We start from the raw sequence: 14,349 nt of genomic DNA, 5'->3' as shown, positions 1-14,349 counted from the left end.
CTGCCGCCTATTTGCAATTCCTGTCCCTGTTGCCAGTTTAAACTCATTAATAATGACCCGAGGCGTGTGCCGACGACAACGACAACGACGTCGATGTCGATAGCGACGACTGCCAGTGGTTGTCCGCCCAGGTTGCCATTGTCAAATTGTGGGACACGCCCACTACACAACGCCTGAATCGTAACACATGTCTAATGCGCAATTTATGCTAGCCAGCAGCCACGTAGACGTTACAGGGAAGAGGGGGCGTGGGGGCGGAGGCCAGACAACTACGCTTTGAGTAGCTTAGAGCCGCTTGTTTTCAGTCGATTTGGTGGCTTACAACGGCTTACAGCTTGTTGCGGCCGGCATTTAAGTCTTGTGGCGGCAGCCAAGTGCATGTGGTTGTAAAATTATTATAAATGTCTTGTTGATGAGCTGTGATTATTAACGTTTACGTGCTTCAATTCTGCTGCAGCCGCAGTTGAAACGGCCACAGCAGCCGCCACAGCAATGGCAGTACAACAGTAAAAACGTAAAGGCTTCAAGCATGCAACACAACATGCAACTTGGCAGCTCAACGCGACGCCAAGTGTCATTAGTCAGTTCCGAGAATTGCTAACTAGCCTGTCGTCCCATTGGCCTGCTCGATCAATCAGGAATGAACTGGAACACTATGCCGTGGGCGCCTTACAGATCAACTGCTCTGATTATGCATCTACATGCTCCTCTATCTGTATGCTCAACCGAAAGAGAGAGAGAGAGAGAGAGACGTGTGTGTCTCTGAGCCATATAATCAACCGGCAGAGCTCTCAAGCCACACCGCTCATTATGTCGCAGACCCCACAGGCAACCTTGATGACATGCATTTGCATAAGATATATGCATAAGTATGCTTATCATGTCATATTGTGTTCCACTTAACAGGGCTGGTGCAACGCACTCGCCCGTGATATGCAAAGGGAGACCGTAAATAAAGTGTAAAGGCAAGGCTAAGCTAACAAAATCAAATCATAAGAAATTAAACGGAATGCTTCAGTAATTCGAGAATTTAAATTTCTCTTACTAAATATATAGAAAAAATATAATCGGATGAGTCTAAAGTCTCTTTTATGTTTCAATTTGAATGCGATGCTCTCGGCTTGTCTTTATCTGATTTATGTTTGCTTGATCAGAAAATATTTTATAATTAAAAGACAGCCTCGACCATGGCCATGAACAACGTTTGTGATTTCTTGGGCATATTATATATGTATATAGTTATATATGTATTGTATGTATATTTATTTTTATTACACGCTCGGATAACATTTTTGCCAAGCTCTGCTAAAATCAAACACCAAAACCAGGCCACACACACACACACACACGCACACATGAGAAAAATCACAACTATTTATTTGATTTGTCCGCACAATGATGCCAACTATGAGATGGCGTGCAAAATCAGCAGAATTTTCTAAGCAACGCAGACAGACAGACAAAAGGCGACAACGATGAGGCAGCTCAGCGCTGGGAGCTCTCCTCTCCTCTCTGAGCTCTTGTCGTCGCTGACGACCCATTTAATTTGGCAAACGTGCGCAGTTTTAAAGCAAGGGGCAACCACAGGCTCTGTCCGTGTGGCAGCAGCAGCAGCAGGCGACGTGTGAATGATGACACTTTGCATGTTTGCCAAGTCACAGACTGCGACTCTGGCTCTGCACTAAATATTGATGAGGGTGCCCAGTAATGGGCGCCAAGGGTTGCGGCCGGGTGGCTGGGCGGCTGGGGGTTAGGCCATATGACGGTTAGCATATGTGGCAGGCACGTGCAAAGTAGGCAACACTTTTTGTCAATTGACATAAATCACAGCCCGAGAGAGAGAGAGAAAGAGAGAGAGAGGGCGAGCAGAGGGAGAGCAGAGGGAGAGCAGAGGTCGGGGCGACAAGTGCGTGTAGTTTTAGGATATTCATGTTGGCTGCCATTTGATGTACTTGTCGTTGCTTATGTGGCTAATGTTGACACTAAAGGGTCTAGTGAGAGGCCAACTTACCTTGATCTCGTGTATGAAGTCGGTCTCATCCAGCAAATTAATGCGCACGGACATTATCCGCGAGGGTCGACACAGGCAGTTCATATTGCGGCCGTTATTCTGTTGCTCGGTTCGGTTTTGTTTTCTCCTTGGCGTTTAGGCGAATTGCGTATGCGCCGCGTTGTCAGTGAAAAGCGTCAGCATTTTCGCGTGAGAGTCCACAAGAGCTGCAAGTGAAGATTGAGATGAGAGAAATATAAATAGATGTAGTAAGTGCGAGCTGCATGGAAAGTGGCAATTAAACTGTGCACATAATTAATAAATAGTTTTTCATCTGTTTGCTATCATTCGAGTCGGCTGCATGCCGCAATTAGCCAGCTGTAAACGGGTTTCAGTTCGAGATACACTTCAAGATAGACGAGGAATCGCCAAGGCAGCACAGCCATGTCAGGGCAAACAAACCGGCGCTGACAGTTGGCGCAAGAGACGTGTTTTAATAACTCTTTTTGGCCGTGGCACTTATCTGTGCCGCAGATCGCGGCAACATCATCAGCAAACTACACCAACTGGAATGGCAATGACAAACCAACTGTCAGCAGTTGCTGCCGCTCCCCAGTCGAGTATTATCATTATAATTTTATAATTGCGGTTGTTGCCAGCGATAAGTTTAATATGCGCGAAGCACTTACAAAAACAACAACAGCAACAACAACAGCAACAACAACAGCAACAAAAGTCACTTAAGCGGATTAGTTAAAGGGCGCTTCTGTGAGTGTTGGTTCTGAAGCCCTCATCTATTTACTGTTGCCTAAAAGCAGATTATGTCATTAGAGATACTTATAGTATACATAGAGGCAGGAAGTCTCCCAGCAGCTGCGTTTCTGCTTTAAGCTCCTGGCAGTTTCGGGAATAGCAACTGAGGTAAGCCGTTTGTTCGTATATACATAAGCACAAACTTAATGCCCATATAAATATTTAATTAAATTTTCATTCACATAGCTCCTCAAAAATATGAAAAATATTTACCCAAAATTGAGATTGTTGCTGTCAAAATGCATTTAGAATTTCTTTAGTACTTGATTTGAATTTGCAGCATGAGAATTCTGTTGCCTTAGAGAGTTTTGCGGTATGTTTCAGAGAGATGCGGCATCAAATCCAGCTGACAGCCGTTTGTGGCAGTCTCTGTGGCAACTACGAAATAATTAATGCACGTTTCGCATAATGAAAAGCAACGGCGAAAGAGGCAACAACGAGCGTATGAAAAGAAAGAATAGTGGCAAGAGGCAGAGCAAGTCATGTTAACATTTCACACATTTCACACATTTCACATGGCAGCAGCAGCAGAGGAGATTCAGCTGGAGGTCTGTTGTTTTGCATAGAGCTGCGCGCTGCAACTTAGGCATTGCTGCTGATAGTCGCGGCTATGAGATTTGCATGGCCTTTCAATAGTTGCCTTTGTCGTTGCCGTTGCTATTTGCCGTTGCTGTTGGTGTTGCTGTTGATGTTGTTGAAGTTGCTGCTGTCTGCAGATGAGCTGGCACAGCTGGCACATTTCACAGGGGGGCGCTCGCACTCAAGGCGCTCATTACGCTAATGAAATATTATGCCTAATTAATGGAAAGTCGGCTGACTGACTGCCAGCTAGAGTGGCATGTGTCAGGCAAGTGTCTTTAACTTGGTCACTCTGTCAACGCGGCCATGGCAACGCGGGCCGCATGGCTCAATTAAATTTAATAAGAACACATGAACATACATACATATGTGATATACGTCATATATACATATATTCATCTGAATGACAGTCGCTATGAATGGCGCTGCATGTAATTTTAATTGCATTCAAACGCGGACAAGCGGCAGTTCGTTCAACTCCACAACACAGACGCGCTGCGTGCAACACCCACAACAAAACCAGCAACAGCAGCAACAGCAACAGCAACAGCAAGTAGCAACATGCCACATCGCGGCACTTGCAGCCATACAGCGGAAAATACAATTTACATTTGTGTATCGCATTTTTCTGACAATATTTTACAAATTACACATACCTTAAAGCATATTGAAGTTGAAGTTCTCAACATATCTCATATGCCATACTGGAATATATGTATGTATGCATATGTATTTATTATAAAACTTCTTTTAACCACATCTAACTACCAGAGCTTAAGTCCAAAAGTTGAGAACAAGTGATAAATATGACATTGATCGGTTTTTGAGCGCGTATAGCCGAGACCCCCGCCCCCTACACATCCCCTGCAAGACCCTGCACACCCCAGCCTAACTAGGCAGTAAGAAAATTTATAGCTTTGGCATATTTATAGCGTCATATCTTTACGCCTGGCCCTATGTACAACAGGACATCATCAGGAGCAGCCAGCGACGACACCCTCATAATTTCTTATGCCATCAAATTTATCACCAGTGAGCAAAGTATTCAGGACACGGTGCGGGTGTCTCTGTGTATGTGTGTGTGTGTGTGTGAGTGGGCGTGATTTTTCGGGCATAGCCAGAAAAAAAAAGTTCGCTCGATTTGTGATAAAGTGCGTGTGTGGCATTGGCCAACCAGAACGGCTAAAGCGACCGTTGCGACCTGATCGACCCATTGCCAAATCTGTCTATTTATCAGGCAGCAGCCGAACCCAAACTTTGCTTTCAATTTCGGCCGAATTTTACTACAGTCTCACACTCAGCTCTTTGCCATCTAGCATTTTGGGTTTATTATTAATAAGTACACACACACGCACACACACGCACACTAACACACACACACACACACATGTATATACAGTCATCAGGTCGACTCTTTGCCTGGCTGCATTCCATTTACTTGTTATTTATTTATTTACTTCGTTCACTTCTTTTTCTTCTTCTTTGCTGCCTGCTGACGGGCGTATCAATAACTGAAAATGTCTCAAACAGCATTTTGTCATATTTCAATGCATGCCACGCCCACCGCCCAGACCTCAGTCAGCAGCCCGTTTAGCAGCCCACCTCATTTGATGTTTGCGGAAGTAACACCCAAAAAGCAGAGCAAACAAACTTTTAGCACATGCCCACACATTCATCCAAGCTCTTCCATCCGACGACTCCAGGACGCTGTGCGGCTGTGTGGCTGGCGTCTCTCCGTGCTCCAGTTTCTTTTGGTCTGTTTGCCGAGCTAAACGAAATTATTTATTACTTTCGGCGCAAATGGCGGTCTGGGTTGTTGCTGCCGCCGCCGCCGCTGTATGCATAGAGGCTGCTGGTAATGATGATGAAAAACGTGAAAGCATCGAAAAGTGCAAATGGCTAAAGGTGAACCGTGTGCTGTAAAAGGCAGAAGGATTGCTGCCAGACCGCCCCCGCCCCCGCCCCGCCCCCTTTAATGATGATTAAATGCGTCTCAGCCAGAGAGTTTTGAGGGGTTTCTCTGACACATTTTGTCGAGCAGTGATTTACCTTTTTTCTCTCGCTTTTCTCCCCATTTCGCTGTGGCTGCTTCTCGATGATTTGACTATGAAACTGAGCTCAATCAAATGACCTGGAAAATGAACTCAGCTGTGCGGATTTATTTGCTTGACTATTTACTAAATAAGTAAAAGGCTAATGATGTACGATTTAATATTGGAAATCGGCTTAATTAAGTTCGGAGAATTTACACTGAAATGAAATTCAAAACAGATTTTATTGCCCATGCATTACTGGAATAATTTAATATGCCGCATGCCCCTATATTTCTTTATGACTCGGGCAATTATGTTCGCTCGAATATTTAACCACACACACACACACACACACACAGCGTCTATAGCAGCAGGAGACTGGCGGCCACAGGCGAGCATAAATTTTACAGCAACAACAATTGCTGCCACAAACGCAGCAGCAGAGGCGACTGCGACGCTCAAAAGAGTTGCGGTGGGGCAGCAGCAGCAGCAGCGGCAGCACCAGCAGCAGCAGTAGGCGGCATATTGCATACCTCGGGCATTTGCAGCAATTAACACGGTCGACGGCGTGCCTTGGCGCCCACTTGTGCCTGCCAAGCAATTCCTTTTGCACTCCTTTATTTTTGGCACGTAATGAGCCAGGAGACGAAGACGTCTGCCCGAGCGGGCTCTAATTGCATTGACGCGTTCGCTACGGCATGACAATCGAGTGTGTCAGCCCCTGTCCTCTGACCACATTGTGTGAATTGAGTTGCAGTTAATTATATCCAGCTGGCATTTCGATGATTTTAATGATTTGTAGCGGTTTTTGAAGCAAATATCTCAAGCATTTGGTTTACGTCTTGACCAGACTCTCCTATGCAGTCCACTCTTTCGCACACGCGTTGTCTCTCTCTCTCTGTCTCTCTTTCTCTCTCTCTGTCTACCTCTAGGGAATTTGCTGGCTGTATCTTGCAGGCGTGGAGTGCAATGACACACAAGTTCTTGTGCCGTGTGCTCTATGAGTATTTATTTACAGTTGCCGACTGCGTTGACGACAGCAGCGACAACTGAGCGTGTGTGCGTTAATATTTAAGCGGCTACATGGGAACTTGTTAACACCAACCAAGCCAGCAACAACAACAGCAGCAGACCGGCAGCCAGCTCAAGGGAGTTACGGGGGCGCTGCTGCTGTTGCTGCTGCCTTTGGTGCTGCTGGTTGCAGGAAGCTGCTGGCTGGCTGCAGGCTGCTGGCATGGTCTGGTCTGGTCTGGCCTGGGTCTGGTCTGGGTCTGGGGCTGGGCCACGTGAGTGATTGTCAAGTGGTTGACGCTGCAGACAAATGAAATTCGCTTAAAGTGCGCCGCAGTTGCCGCGACTGACGCGACGGCAGCCACGTCTAGGACAACTTGACTTGACTCGTTGCCTGTGAAGGGGCGTGACTGCCAGGCTGCCATGCGCCCAGGTTGCCAGCTTGTCGTCATTGGGTTTTTTTTTTCTTCTTCCTTTTTTTCATGGTCTGCATATTGCGGCTTACCCACGGGCATTTCATATTGACTCTAGTAGGCGTGGCTGGCACATGTGTAGTAGAATGTTTTTAGAGAGACCTGCGAATTTTGTTCGCTTAAATATGCCAATTAACTTGAACACCAAAAGGTATTTTTAATTTCAAATCAAATGCGATGGAGACTTATCTAAATGTGAATGTAATAGGAGATGGGATATGCAATTACTTAAAGAAATTGTCAGTAAAAAAAGTCTTTAATTGGGGTACTACATTAACAGGAGAAGTACTCCACTGAATGGCTTACCATTTGATATCTTGATTAATAATTTGTTTAATTGGCATTTCGTATGCATGTATAAGGTATTTCGTAGTCGCCTAGTCGCAGGGGAAGGCCGCAGTGCATCAACGTTGCTGCCAGTCGCTTGTGACTTGCATTACGTGATTTTTTTTTAAGGAAAATTCTTCTTTTTTTTGCCTTTTGAGTATTGAGAGGAAGGGGCGTGGGCTGCGCGCCAGCTAGGCAGCATGCGAAACTGTAAAATAGAATCAGCTCATTCGTCTTGTTGCGGAAAATGCATTTTATATTCTATTCGGCATGGCACATGCGTGAAAATTACTTTATTTTTAATGACTCAGATGATGGCGATGATGACGTTGCTGACGGGACAGCTGAGTTGAAAGTAACAGACCTGGACTGAAATGGAACAGTTGCATTCAGACACATTCGCAGTGCGGCTGCTGCTGCGGCTGCTGCTGCTGCTTTTGCATTTGCATTTGCATTTTCTGGATACAATGGCTAAGACAGGGCCCTAGTCCCAGGCTCAAGCCATTATGCCGGCAGAAGCAGTTGAAAGCGTGGGCGTTTTCTCTTATGCCGTTACCGTTGTTGTTGCTGTTGTTGTTGGTGTTGTACGCTGCTGTGCATGTCATTAACATTATGAGTGCTTAAATGTCGTGTGTTGCTTCATCTAGAAACCGGGACTGGCTCAAGGTAACGGAAGCTGCAATTGCAGTTGTAATTGCAATTGCGGCGTACAAAAGTCATTTTTAGTAAATTGCCAGGCAGGCAGCTCAGTCGCTGTGCCTAGGACCGACCTGCCATCGATTGACATTTAGAGAGCCCAACGCACCACATAACCTGCTGCTGGGTAATTCTCCAAAGTGTTTCACTTGCCGCCAAACAATAAACCAGATATTGCGCTCTGCCTAGTCAGGGAGCATAAATTTTCCATGTCTCAAGAAAAAGAAGCTTGTTCATCGTCGTCTTCTCCGCACACGTGTTACAAATTTTATATGAGCAAACAATTTTCATGACGCCTACTCCCTACCAAAAAAAAAAAAAAAGAGAGAGAGAGAGAGCAAAATATAATATAAACGCACAACAGATAAAGCCAAATACTCCGAGGAGCAGCAACAGTGGCAGGCGACAGAGCTGGAGGGAGGAGCGCCCTGGTAAACTGCTGCTGGCTGACGGCATTTTTATATATGCGTACAGGAAAAATGTCGTAAAAAAGTTTTACGATCAAACATTGCAGTTTATGTGCTTTTATGTAAAATTACCGTACAACATTGGCAACATTGTCAGCTGAGCTGTAAAAGTAGCTGAAATAGGCTAAAGGCAGCAGCTGAAGGTGCAGCTGAGCGCCTCAGCCTCAGCCTCAGCTCCCAGTGCTAACTCCCAGTCCAATATCACTAGGCAATCAGGCGAAGTTGCCGCACTTTGTGCGTCTGTTGGGGTAAATCCAATTTTCTTATTTGCCTTCGCCTTCTCTGTTCCTTCTGAACTATTCGGTGTAGTCTTCCCTATGGCTCGGCACACGCATGTATTTAAAGCCATTTGGAGCACTGGGCGTATGGTTAATATGTGATACGACTTCAATTAACTGCGTAACGCTAATATGCTGAGCCGTTTTTAATGTCAGCATTTTTATGGCCGGCTCACACATCGTTTTGGCCCGTTTTGCATTGAATTTCACACATCCCTCATGCTGCATCATATTTATGGCCCAGGGGCAATAGAGCTTTTATCTCTTGGCCAGCAGCCGGCGATTCGCGACGGGGCCCATTAAATTTATGCCACAAAACGTTTACACTGCTTCTTCTTTGAGCCACTCTCTCTCACTCTCTCTCACTCTCTGTCACTCTCGCTCTCTCCCTTCGTCTCTTTCTCCCCTGCGGCCGTTAGCAGCTACAAGCGCCTCCATTAAATGAGAATAAAACATCTGGAGGAATCATTGAATGCGTCTTAAATGTCAAACGCTGGTTCAAGCTGCGTCTCATTTGCACATTAATAAGCATATTATTCAAATGTTGTCAACGGCGATTCGAATCGATCTGAATGGGGTCTTAATATCTGACCTGCGGCCCAACAGGTTCTGCGACCCAATTCTCCAATTTTCGGTTCACTGAACCAAAGACGCGTCGGAAATGTGGGACAAATTCTCAACTTTTGTTTGCATAATTAATCAAGACCCGGAGCTTTCTTTAAATCATTATCATAATTAATGATTATAATTAACTATTAGACGATGTACCCGATGCTTAAGAGCGAGATATTTAAGCACCTATCAGATAAGTGTTTTCAGTTAAACATTGATTAATACGTGGGAAATATTCCAAGTGAATCAAGATATATCTCCATTAATTAGTGATAGTAGAATAATATTGATCAGAAAATCAAGTAAAATATGCGCAATAAATTTTTACATAAAGGATATTACATCATCTATCAACAAGTCTGGCTTCAAACAAACCTTTTTGGTCCCCTTTGAATGGGTTTGAATGCAAAAACAAGAAATAACAAAGTATATATATGAAAGAGCACAAATGGATTAGTTATGGCAACTTTTCGTATAATTGACAGAGTGCCGCTAAAGCTTGGAAAAACTCTTTTCCGAATCATATGGCATCAGCCGCTTTGGCCGCTTTTCATGCAGTCTGCACAAATCCAATGGGAAAATTCAATTTTTTGCACAACCCTTGGCTGTCGAAACTGTGTGTGTGTGTGTATGTGTGTGTATTTCTTTTTTTCGAACGGCTTAAGCCGAGGCAGTTGGTGCGAGGGCTTTGTCGCTTTTTGTGCTTGCGCTTTCAAAGTTAATCAGGCTTGAAGGCTTAACGTGGCTTTAATTGGATGCCCAGCGATGTCTCGTGTGGCCATAAAAGTTCTCTCTATGCCATTACATTGTACGATATGCATTTTAATTGCAATTGACATTGATTTCAAATATGCAACGATCGAGTTTAGTAACTTTGCCTAAGCACTACTTTCCACAGCAACAACAACAACAACAACAACAAGAGCAGCAGCAGCAGCCTCGATATCAGTGTTTGGCCATCGGTGGTAGGTGTCTCTGGGGAATCGGGTCAGCGTATAGTGTCAGCAAGTTTTGGACCCGCAAAATTTGCATTGCATTAATTTCCTGCACAGTCGGCACAGAGCTGCGTCCGTTGGTGCAACGCTAACTGGGCCCTAATGAACGACTGGCCAACAGCAGAGCCAGAGCTAAAATGTGGAGCAAAATTATTGCGGCTGGGCCTTACCTTTTGCCAGGCTGCGCTCAAATATTTACCGGCGCCCGAGCCCAGACCGTCTGGCTCGATGCGTTAATGAACCAGGCCGAGGCACAGTTCGAGCCGGAGTCAGTTGGTTGACAGTGGCTTTTCCTGTGGCCCGGCCCGCCAATTGGTTGACTACTCAATTACAAATTGTTTATTTGCAGCTCGCTCTCAAGTTGCTGTCGACGCTTTGCTCGCTCTGTTTGAGTTAAGCTTTCGCCAGCGGTTATTTAATACACTTTGCTGTGGTTCAATGTGGCTCTGGCTGGAGTAGTAGTAGTTGTTGTTGTTGTTGTTGTCGTTTCTGCAGTCTGAAAGGAAATGCGCGTCAGTTGGAGGGCTTGACACACTCATTGCTGCCGCCCCTGCTGTTGCGCCTGCTGCTGCTGCGCCTGCTGCCTATTGCCAGACTTGAAGTGTAAATAATCGACCAGCTCACTTTGTGGTTTATGCGTTTTACTTAATTACTGAATTGGTTTTTGAATGCCCTTTGATGTGGCCAGCTATACAGACGTACATGTATATCCATGGCTATGCATTAGCTCTAAGCATGGGTGTCATTTCCTTTCCTCTCTCTCTCTCTCTCTCCCTCTCTCGCTGTGTGTTTGTGTGTGGCTTTTGATGTGGGCGGCAGCAGTTGTTGCTTGTCGTCTCGTTTCCTGCCTGTCGCGTGTCTCCCATGATATTTTTTTTTTTTTGCTAGATAAACTAATTCAGCGCACATAAATCAAAATGCAATTTGTTCTGTGCAAAGGGCAAAAAGGCTAATAACTAAACAAACTGCGGGCCACTAAATCAACGAGCCGCACGATAAACCGAGCCGAACCAGGCAGCATACCAGTCTAGGGACAGCATTTACCAATGCTGCTGCCTATGATGATGAAGACGACGATGACGATGACGATGACGATGACGATGCCGATGATGATGATGATGGTGATGGCAATGCGGATGCGGATGCTGATTATGATGTGCTCTGTTCTAGCCGTGCAATGTGTGCGAGCTGCTTTGCCCCAAACGGTTGAGCGTGATGCTCATAATTTATTAGCTGACAAAACAAATTCATTATGCAATGATAAGGCATCGAGCCAAGAAATTGTCATGGCCAGCCCGCTGCGGCGGCATGCCAAAGGGATACGGCCAGGGGCCGGCTGGGGATGGGGGGCGGAGCGAATGCATACCGAAAATGAATGCAAATTCGTCACAGGGCACAAATCAAGCGATGAGCACGTGACAAAGGTTTTCCCCAAAGATAGACACGTGACAGCTAATCCCGTCACGCAAATCACACTTAACTCGTTTTGTGTTTTATGCTTTCCTCCGGCCAAAGTTTTGCTCTGGCCAAGCCTGCCAACTCGACGTAATTAAAGAGAGATTAGAGATGGTCACGTGTAACATTTAAGTTCTTTGCTTTTGTGCGACCGCCATAAAATGTGGCTGGCATTTCTGTTCGGAGCCATAAAGATTCTCAGTTTGGGCCATAAAACAAATTCAATTAGTCACATCCATAAATAAACTTAAAAATACTCTTCGTTTAATGCCTGAGTTGGCTACAGCAGCTCATTTATCTGCAGGATAGACCAAGTAGATCGCATCAGTTGCCTATCCTTGCTTTTTACAGGGTATGCGCGTCTTCTGGCATCAGCTGGCAATATGAGTTATAGGCCATAGCTTAGTCCCCACACGCTCTCTCTCTCACTCTCTGTCTTTCCTCCTCCTGCTGACAATGACACTAAGAGTTAAAGCATAGTCTAACTGCTGCCTGCGGCCCTGCATCCGGAATTGGCCCTCGCATTGGCAGTGACAGCGGCGACGGCAGCGATGGCGGCAGCAGCAGCAGCAGCAGCTCATAAAATGCCGGAATGACATGAAGCTGACAGTTAGTACATTTCAACCTGAGCACGGCTGTTGATTGCGACGGCCACAGCTGCTCATCGGCAGCAGCTACTCCAGGATCTCTCTGGCACGCAGTAACTGCGAGTTGGCATTACAAGCTTTAATAGACAACCGCAGCGGAGCGCTGAATAAGATTAATGAAGCCGTTTAAAACGCTTCGGTTGTTTATCATGCCGCAGTCCACCCAAACTCCAGCCCGAGTCGCTGCGGCCTAGGTGCTGCGGCTAATGTGCTGCCGCTGCCGCTGCTGCTGCTGCTGCTGTGGATGCTGGTGGTGGCGCAGCTGAGGTCGCTGGCAGCGCCATTAGTTGACGTCGACACGGCTGCCTGGCTGGCTGCCTGGCTGGCTGGTTGCTTGTAATCGTGGCCGGGACAACAGGGAACACGGCAACACGGCAACACGGCAACAGGCTGTTAGCTGGCCGGGCTTATTAAGTCGCCATAAACCATAAGCTCACGTTTCCCTAGCTGCCGGCCCAAATGTCTGCCTGGCCTGGCCGCCAGCTCGGCATAGCGGAAAATATGTTTAATAAAAGCGGCATCTAAAGCTCGGGCCATGCGGCCGGGGCTGATAAATTTCTGTGGGCGTGACAACTGCCTGGCTGACGCTGATTAGCCAGACATGACCCAAAAAGCAGCGGCCACGACTTGCCTCGAAGTTCAAATGTAAACGACATTTGCAGGCTCGCTGCAATTAAAATGCTGCCATCGGGCCAAGTTCTCTGATGTCTGCTGACGGCTGACTGCTGCCTGCCTGCCGACTGCTGCCTGCCTGATGAGGCGTGCAGCATTTTGATGGCCAAACACGTAGAGCTTGACAATTTTTCTTTTCTTTTTACGCCAAGTAGCAGCGGCTCGAACAGAGCAGAGCCAGACCAGGCCAGCCAATGGCAAGGTAGGCGTCTGGCCTGAGCCGAGCGCTCTGCGCTCTGTGCTCTGCGCTCTGTGCTGTATATTTTATTGGTCGCATAGATCTTTTTGGAACGATAACGAGTTTGATTTGTACTCGAAGCCACTGAAACGGGTTATGATTGACTGACAGTCCGGCTGACTGACGTACTCGGGCCAACTGACTGCCGTACGCCCGACATTGGCAGCCAGCTAAGCCAGCCCGAAAGACGACAAAAGTAAGAAAACGGCAATGACGATGGCTCATGCCAGGCCAAGGCTCACTCACAGCTCTGCTCCGGCTCCGAATCGCAGCTCTGACTCCTAGGCAACTTCAAGCGTGCCCCGGCCGGGGCCAACACAGTTTGTTATAAAATTAATGACCCTCATTTTGTATTCAAGTGTTATCGAAATGATTGCTGCTACACGTATTGTAGATTCTTGGCAGCAGGGCCTATGCGCAGAGTACGTATCAAAATATGGGCTTGGCTCACTAGCGGCGCACAATGAATTATTATAGGTAAATATCAGCATATGTATATACATATAGTTGTATCTGATTGTGTGTTGCCAATTAAAATAATATTATGTGCGCCTCATTAGCTCAGTTACGAGAGAGGCAGACCTTAAACTTAACAGACTTTGAATATGCTTATGTTTGGGTCTATTAGGAATTCTTTAACTGGTATTTCACAGTTCTGTCATTTCTCTCTGTCTCTGTCTCGGATTGCACAAAAGCTTTTCAGCTGCTTGCAATTGCAGCGCACGTCGCACAGGGCGTATGAGTGTTGGGTATGTGCAACGCCTAACAATGGTTTCGACACCTCATTTCTTTAGCATGCTGTACGCTGCATGCTCGCATATGCAAGCTCTCTTTCACTTAAGCTCTGTCCCCTTCTTCACTCCCTCTCCTCAGCTGCGCTCTTACTTGTTGTTGCGGCACTTGTCTAGGCGTTGCCTCATGTAATTTGCTAGCCAGATAAATATCTTGCAGCTTATCACGATGCCTTAAACTGCCAACTGCAGCGGCTCTCCGATGGCTGCAGCTTTTCATGGGAATAATTTATGTGAAGGTTAGTTGCGAGCTCACACGAAATTGCCAGCGC

At 46.3% G+C, this 14,349-nt stretch overlaps 1 protein-coding gene across 3 annotated transcripts in view; it reads right to left on the bottom strand.

Moving 5' to 3' along the window:
- The window catches only part of LOC108660044 (uncharacterized), a 61,249-nt gene that overhangs the window by 31,400 nt on the left and 15,500 nt on the right, over nt 1–14,349 (bottom strand). For all 3 annotated transcript variants that reach the window (XM_089256508.1, XM_089256509.1, XM_089256510.1), the window contains exon 2: nt 2,012–2,217. In XM_089256508.1, coding sequence (XP_089112634.1) covers nt 2,012–2,095 — 84 coding nt within the window. In that variant the 5' untranslated portion in view covers nt 2,096–2,217. The remainder of the gene's footprint in view (nt 1–2,011; nt 2,218–14,349) is intronic.

This window comes from Drosophila navojoa, chromosome 2 (genome assembly GCF_054131105.1).
Source record: "Drosophila navojoa isolate 15081-1374.11 chromosome 2, UAZ_NAV_1.0, whole genome shotgun sequence".
NCBI classification, from domain to species: domain Eukaryota; kingdom Metazoa; phylum Arthropoda; class Insecta; order Diptera; family Drosophilidae; genus Drosophila; species Drosophila navojoa.
The sequence above is the reverse complement of the archived record's forward strand: the minus strand, read 5'-3'. Positions and strand labels throughout refer to the sequence as shown.